Genomic DNA, 7,500 nt, shown 5'->3' with positions numbered 1-7,500 from the left:
CACACGTTCACGGGGCTGCTGAAGGAGTTGCACAGTCTGGCGCAGCGAGGTGGGGGGCGGCAGGGCGGGCAGGATCTGTACCGGCGCCTGGCGGGCCTGCTGGAGCGTGACCCGGGCCTGGCGAGGCTGCTGGGGCGTCGTGACGTGGCGGTGCTGGTGGCGCTGCTAGAGCGTGACCCGCGCGCCTGGCCCTGGCTAGGCCCCGCCGCGGCCGCTGCTCTCATGGCAGACCAGGGAGATGAAGGGCGCCGCGCATGGCTCAGCGAGGCGCAGGCCGCCATGCTGGCGCGCGGCGCGGCCGACAATCTGTTGCAGGGCGCCTCCCCGGCTCTGGCCGCTGACCTGTACCTGCTACGGGCGTGCGTGGCGCGGCCTACAGTAGGAGACGTAGTAGTGGTAGTGAACACGGCGCGGGCATTGCTGAAGCAGGGCGAGGAGCAGGGGTGGGTGGGGAACGGCGGGCCCCTACTGGCGGCGCTGGAGCTGCTGCACGAGTGGCGGCGCCCGCTGGTTGCGGCGTTGCCAGGTTGGGGAGAGTCACTGCAACGCTGGCTGCTGTTGCTGGCGCACGAGCCGCGCGCTTTGCCCCTCCTGGACAGTGCCCTGCTACTGCTGCGGGACCACCTGGAGGAGGCACCGCCGCAGCACGCCGCACCCTGGCTGGACACGCTGCTGGAGGCTACTGGAGCCGTGCACGAGGCGTGGCGGTGGGCGGCGGCGCCCGCACTGCTGGTAGCACTTTCCTCGGCCACCACCAGCCTCACCACCACTCTGCTGGCGCTGGTGCAGGCGCTGCCGCACCAGCTGCCGCCACCACAGCTCCGCGCCGCCCTCACGCCGCTGTTTACCCTGCTGGACGAGCGCGGCCTGCCCGGGGCCTGCCAGCTTCCCGGCGACACCCTTCAGGCTGTCACTACTGCCGCCTGCCGCCTGATGGCCCTGGCCGAGCCGCCACTGCTGCTCTGGGCGGCCAACTCCTTCCAAACGCCCGGCCGCGTGCTGCAGGCCGTGGAGGAGGCGCTCCAGGGCGGCGAAGACCCAGTGGTGGTGGAGGAGGCGCGGCTGGTGACAGCTGCTGTCCGCGCGCTCACGCCCTTCTCTCTTCGCGTGTTACTGCTGGCTCTACGTAGACTGGGCGAGGCGAGCGCAGTGGGCGCGGGCGAGGCGCCCCTGCTGTCCGTGGTGGCCGAATGGTTTTGTGCTGTGGTGGGCAGCGGCTTGCGCCTGGATCCCGCTGCCTGCTTGCTGCCGCCTCAAGGCACGCCTTTGCTACAGGTGCTGGAACAACACTTCCGGCGCCAGCACGCCGCGCCGCTGCTGCAGGTGGCGGCCTTTGCCCTACTCGGAGGCGACACCGCCGGCCCAGAGGCAAGGAACTTCGGCGAGAGTCTGGCTCAGGAGGCTGAGAGGGTTCAGGACGCCGCGACGAGGGGCGCCTGCATGCTGCTTGCCTTTCTATGCTGCCCGCGGCCTGTCTTCATGCAGACTCTTTCCACCCATTCCCCGGGCCAAGTGCAGGCTGACGTCGCGGCCTGCCTGCTCGCAGCCGCTCCGCACCCACGGTACCGCGAACTCCTGGCTGCCCTGGCAACTCAGATAGCGTCGCTCCTGCCCCGCGGCACCCACGACGACCCGCCGTCTCACACTCCCACACACTAGATCCCGCACCACGCTCCGCCATCCCCGTCACACACACAGGCCATCCCGCGTCACGGCGCCGCTACACAGACTGCCCGGGGGCCCCTGCCTGTACACTGCGCCGTACACCTGGTTGCCGCGCGGCCCGTAGTTGCACACGTACAGGCGGCTGATCCCGTTCATGAAGGGCACGTAATAGGTAGCGCCGCAACCCACCTCCTTCGTTGACGCCCACACCACCTACAGGGGGTAGGGGAGAGGGGTTATTGTATAGAGTGTGTTGTGTTTCTCTCTTGTGCTAGTCACTGTTTCTTGTCTTGCCTCTACTCATTCACTCATAATAGTAGTAGTAGTAGTAGTAGTAGTAGTAGTAGTAGTAGTAGTAGTAGTAGTAGTAGCAGTAGTAGTGTCAGCATAGACACAATTAAACCCCTGACCTTGTGTGGAGGTAGGGGCTGGTGGAGTGTTTCTTTACCATCACACAGACTATTTCCTTTGACAACATGAAAACCATCCTTCACTGTTTATACTGAAGGTCAAAAGGTCAAACAATGCTGTCACGGTGTTTTGGTTTGTTTTACTGTAAATAATTGAATGTCAGAGGTCAGAGAGAGAGAGAGAGAGAGAGAGAGAGAGAGAGAGAGAGAGAGAGAGAGAGAGGAGTGTTCGTCGTGGGTAAGGGACTGGAGGGATTAGCAGAAACACATGGAGGGCAAACCAATACCCAGATATCACCCAAATGTCCGGCAATGTTTATAGAGTCACCAAAACAATGTGACACTCTCCGCCACACCTCGAGACACACACACACACACACACACACACACACACACACACACACACACACACACACACACTGAAACTCCTTGCATCTCTCTGTATTTCCATCTTCCTATGATCTGAACTGATTTAAGAGGAAGGTTTCAAGACATTTATCCCTTTCTTTTGGCTAACTCTCGGAGCTGCACGGGGACTGGTAACTAAGTAGGCATTTTCTTTTTTTACTCTTTTTACCCTTAGCTAGTTTTCCCCACACACACACACACACACACACACACACACACACACACACACACTCACGCACGTAAGCTACAGACCTGCGTGTAGTGACTGATGACAGCTGAGTCGTTGGGCATGAAGGAAGAGATGGAAGTCTTGTTGAAGAAATACACTTCATTGTACCAAGACTCCACTGCAAGCCTCCAGTTCTGTCAGGGAAGATTATAGTGTGGTTACCTAAGACTGCTTCAAGATCACCAAGATGCAGAGTTCACCCACCACCTTTTACACTCTTACTATTCTCTGTATTTCACTCACTTTTCATCTTACAGAGAGAGAAAGAGAGTGGTATTGCTGTATTGTATTGCAAGGAAAGATTTAGCAACACTGTACTGATAAAAAAAAGAAAAACTATGGTATAAATAAGATAAAGAAAGATATTGTTAACTCTCAATCTGGTAATAGAAGGAAAGTGATTATTGTTTGTTCGTTAATTTGTTTGCTTGTGGTATTAATTCTACTCTTTGTTATTCTCTTTCTCTTTTTCTCTGTTTGTATCGGTTTTTCATTCTTTTTACCTGGTTTTCTTTATCTTTCGTTATTATCTATTCATATCTTGTTTTACTACTGTCCATCCTCCATTGTCAAGATTCTGCCGCCAGCGTTCAGTTCTGAGAAATTACTTTACGATTACATATTTCAGTTCTGAGAGAAGATTACATTATTTTTGGGGATTACTTAGAGTTGAAGCTTTTGTTACTACTACTACTACTACTACTACTACTACCACCACCACCACTACTACTACTACTACTACAATCCCAACCTCCTCCCTGACCTCCTAAACCACCACCACAACACTCCAGCACTTACCGAGATCTTTTTCCCTTCCCATTTATAGTAAAGATTTTGTCCCACTTCGTAATCTCGCGAGCAGATCTTCCTGTCAGCAAACGTGTCATGCTCAAACACACACTGATCCGCCCATCTCTGGAAAAAAAAAAAAGTGTTAGATTGCTTTAAAGGGTGTTTGAGTGTGTTAAAGGGTGTTGGAATGTTTTAAAGAGTGTTGGAGTGTGTTAAAGGGTATTGGAGTGTTCTAAATGGTGTAGAAGTGTTTTATAGGGTGTTGGAATGTTTTAAAGGGTGTTGGAGTGTTTTAAAGGGTTTTGGAGTGTTATAAAGGGTGTTGGAGTGTTTTAAAGGGTGTTGAAGTGTTTTTAGGGTGTTGAAGTGCTTTAAAGGGTGTTGGAGTGTTTTAAATGATGTTGAAGTGTTTTAAAGGGTGGGAATGTTTTAAAGGGTGTTGGAGTGTTTGAAAGGGTGTTGGAGTGTATTAAAGGGTGTTGGAGTGTTTAAAAGGGTGTTGAAGGGTTTTAAGGGGTGTTGAAGTGTTTTAAAGTGTGTTAGAATGTTTTAAAGGGTGTTGGAGTGTGTTAAGAGCATGTTTGGGTGTGTTTGGGTGTATTTGGGTGTGTTGGGATGTTTTAAAGGCTGTTTTGGAGTATTTGGGATAGTTTGAGGGTGCCTAGAGTGTGTTAAGAGTGTTTTGGGGTGTTTTTTTTTTTTTTGGATGTGTGGGTTGGTTTTAGGGTGTTTTTTTTTTAGTGTGTCAAGGGTGTGTTTGGGTGTATTGGGGTGTATTTGAGGTGTTTGAGTCGGTTTAAAGGTGTCTGGGGTGTGATAAGAGTGTGTTTAGGTGTGTTGGAATGTTTATAAGGATGTCTTTAAGTGTTTGCTGCTTTAAAGGATTTTTTGGGGGGTTTTGGCCTGGTTTTAGCGAGTTTAGAGTGTTTTAAGGGTGTGTTTGAGTGTATTGGGGTGTTTTGGGGTTGTTTAAGGGTGTTTGGAGTCTGTTAAGAGTGTGTTTGGGTGTGTTTCGGTGGTTTAAAGGGTGTATTGGGACTTTTAAGGATATCTGGAGTGTTGTTATCGTGTGTTAGGGTGTTCTAAAGTGTGTTTTGTGGTGTTTGGACATGTTTCAAGACATCTAGAATGTTTGAGTGTGTTGGACTAATTTAAATGGTGTTTGGGATGGCTGGATGGGTTTGGAGCGTTTTAAGGGTGTGTTTGAGTGTGTTGGAATGTTTTAAATGGTGTTTTTGTGGATTTTTTTGTGTCTAGAGTGTTTTACGGGTGTGTTTGAGTGTGTTGAAGTGTTTTTAATGTTTTTTGCGGGTATTTTTGTTGGTTTCATCGTGTCTGGAGTGTTTTAAGGGTATGTTAGAGTGTGTCGGGGTGTTTTCACTGTTTTACTGTTTTAATGGCATTTGAGAAGGAAATTGATGTTTTTTTCTCTTTCTTTTCATTATTTCTCGTTATTTCTGTTAGAAGATGCATTTAGGAACACACGCACACGTACACGCACACACACATATACACACATACACACACCTGCGCTACCCATGCAAGCTCAGGATTCCACACCAGCTGCTCCATATCCGCTGCAGAGGGTTGTGGTCCCGGTGCCCCTCGTGTTTCGCTGCCAGACGCCACCTGCAAACACACACACATACACATAGATGCCTCAGTCACGCCCTGCCTTCACGTGATGGACAGAACTCAAGGTAACTGAGATGGAATAGTAAGTGTTGAGATTCTTCGGTACAGGCTTAGTGGTGGACGAGTGTGGTAGGGTTAGCAGTCTCGTGTTTAGTGTTACTGGTTAGTGGTTAGGACAGGAAAGACTGGTGGTGATGGGGACGCTTGGAAACATTCGTGATAAGCAATAGAGGTGGTCAGAGTTAAGGCTCGTATTATTAACCCCTTCAGAACCATGACGCGTTTTTCATATTCCGTCTGCTTACTATTTGGTGATTCTATACAGCTTTAGAAATTCATGTGGGAGATTAAGATAGTGTATACTGTGACCTTCATAGACACTTCCTAATGCCAATGAAATGGTCTGAGAGTACATAAATCTCAAGGTAAAAAATGCGTCTCTGTACTGAAGGGCTGTGCTTCACCTCAACTATTTCAAAGGGGTTTCAAGTTGATACGAGTTTTTAAAGTTGTTTTTACTGTTCTAGACGCCGATTGACAAGATTTCTACATTATCAACAGGAGAAACACTCTTGAAAACCCCGCTAATCATCTCTGTGGCCTTGAAAAATAGTGGTGAGAGAACAAAGCATCTCTGAATACGGACCAAGGAGTTGCAACAAGCGTGGTGTAAATAAACTGAGGGTGAGTAACTAAGAGCAAGAAATAATAAAGCTTGGAAATGTTAGGTTTAAGAAAGAGATCAAGGGAAATTGTGTGTCATGTGAAGTGGTAGATAAATGGAACGGACTCAGAAATCGGGTTAGCGGTGAGTCAATAAGGAGATTTAATAATATAGAAATCTTATTCATTTACAACTAGAACTAAAAGAACACCCTTGAAAACCCATGTGAGATGTTGTAGCTAAGTTTTTAAGAGTGTTTTTCCTGCTGATAACGTAGAAATCAAGTTAACTCATCAATAGAACCATAAAAACCCCTTTGAAAACCCATATCACTTCACCACGTCTGTTTCCCGAGGCCACAGACATGATAAGACAGGTTTTCAAGAGTGTTTTCCTTGTTAATAACGTAAAAACCTTGTTAAAATTCTCTCTCTCTCTCTCTCTCTCTCTCTCTCTCTCTCTCTCTCTCTCTCTCTCTCTCTCTCTCTCTCTCTCTCTCTCTCTCTCTCTCTCTCTCTCTCTCTCTCTCTCTCTCTCTCTCTCTCTCTCTCTCTCTACCTTCTCTCTCTCTCTCTCTCTCTCTCTCTCTCTCTCTCTCTCTCTCTCTCTCTCTCTCTCTCTCTCTCTCTCTCTCTCTCTCTCTCTCTCTCTCTCTCTCTCTCTCTCTCTCTCTCTCTCTCTCTCTCTCTCTCTCTCTCTCTCTCTCTCTCTCTCTCTCTCTCTCTCTCTCTCTCTCTCTCTCTCTCTCTCTCTCTCTCTCTCTCTCTCTCTCTCTCTCTCTCTCTCTCTCTCTCTCTCTCTCTCTCTCTCTCTCTCTCTCTCTCTCTCTCTCTCTCTCTCTCTCTCTCTCTCTCTCTCTCTCTCTCTCTCTCTCTCTCTCTCTCTCTCTCTCTCTCTCTCTCTCTCTCTCTCTCTCTCTCTCTCTCTCTCTCTCTCTCTCTCTCTCTCTCTCTCTCTCTCTCTCTCTCTCTCTCTCTCTCTCTCTCTCTCTCTCTCTCTCTCTCTCTCTCTCTCTCTCTCTCTCTCTCTCTCTCTCTCTCTCTCTCTCTCTCTCTCTCTCTCTCTCTCTCTCTCTCTCTCTCTCTCTCTCTCTCTCTCTCTCTCTCTCTCTCTCTCTCTCTCTCTCTCTCTCTCTCTCTCTCTCTCTCTCTCTCTCTCTCTCTCTCTCTCTCTCTCTCTCTCTCTCTCTCTCTCTCTCTCTCTCTCTCTCTCTCTCTCTCTCTCTCTCTCTCTCTCTCTCTCTCTCTCTCTCTCTCTCTCTCTCTCTCTCTCTCTCTCTCTCTCTCTCTCTCTCTCTCTCTCTCTCTCTCTCTCTCTCTCTCTCTCTCTCTCTCTCTCTCTCTCTCTCTCTCTCTCTCTCTCTCTCTCTCTCTCTCTCTCTCTCTCTCTCTCTCTCTCTCTCTCTCTCTCTCTTACCTTGGCGCGCAGTCTGTTGTGAGTGTCGAGAATAATTTCAATCTCTGTTTCGTTCACTCCTGATGAATGAATGTTACACCCTTTGTCTCGCAGCATCGACCTGGTAATGTTGCACGGCGGGAAGGCTGTAGTAGTAGTAGTAGTAGTAGTAGTAGTAGTAGTAGGAGTGGTAGTAGTTGGTGTGGTAGGTGGCATATGAAACCGTGGTGTTGCTGGTGGTGGTGGTGGTGGTGTGGTGGTATTAGTAATAGGAGTAGGAGTAGTCATCATATAACTAGTAG

At 49.3% G+C, this 7,500-nt stretch overlaps 2 protein-coding genes across 8 annotated transcripts in view; one reads left to right on the top strand and one right to left on the bottom strand.

The window, feature by feature from the left end:
* The window catches only part of LOC123511811 (facilitated trehalose transporter Tret1-like), a 22,554-nt gene that overhangs the window by 682 nt on the left and 14,372 nt on the right, over positions 1–7,500 (top strand). The window contains exon 1 of one of the 7 annotated variants that reach the window (XM_045267855.1): positions 5,079–5,204. The exons of 2 other annotated variants lie outside the window; for them this stretch is intronic. The gene's annotated coding sequence lies outside the window, so the exon portion shown is untranslated. Of the gene's footprint in view, positions 1–5,078; positions 5,222–5,537; positions 5,824–7,500 lie in introns of those variants that run through there. 4 more of the 7 variants (XM_045267863.1, XM_045267876.1, XM_045267895.1 and 1 more) reach the window with 4 other exon arrangements.
* On the bottom strand, positions 587–7,419 carry LOC123511855 (venom allergen 5-like). The gene is made up of 5 exons (XM_045267908.1): positions 7,220–7,419; positions 5,032–5,133; positions 3,511–3,627; positions 2,736–2,846; positions 587–1,878 (listed from the first exon to the last, which is right to left on the bottom strand). The coding sequence occupies exons 1-5, from the start codon at positions 7,412–7,414 to the stop codon at positions 1,687–1,689; spliced, it is 717 nt and encodes a 238-aa protein (XP_045123843.1). The 5' UTR covers positions 7,415–7,419; the 3' UTR covers positions 587–1,686.

Source organism: Portunus trituberculatus, chromosome 4 (assembly GCF_017591435.1).
Source record: "Portunus trituberculatus isolate SZX2019 chromosome 4, ASM1759143v1, whole genome shotgun sequence".
In the NCBI taxonomy this organism is placed as follows: Eukaryota; Metazoa; Arthropoda; class Malacostraca; order Decapoda; family Portunidae; genus Portunus; species Portunus trituberculatus.
This window is presented reverse-complemented; position numbering and strand designations above follow the sequence as displayed.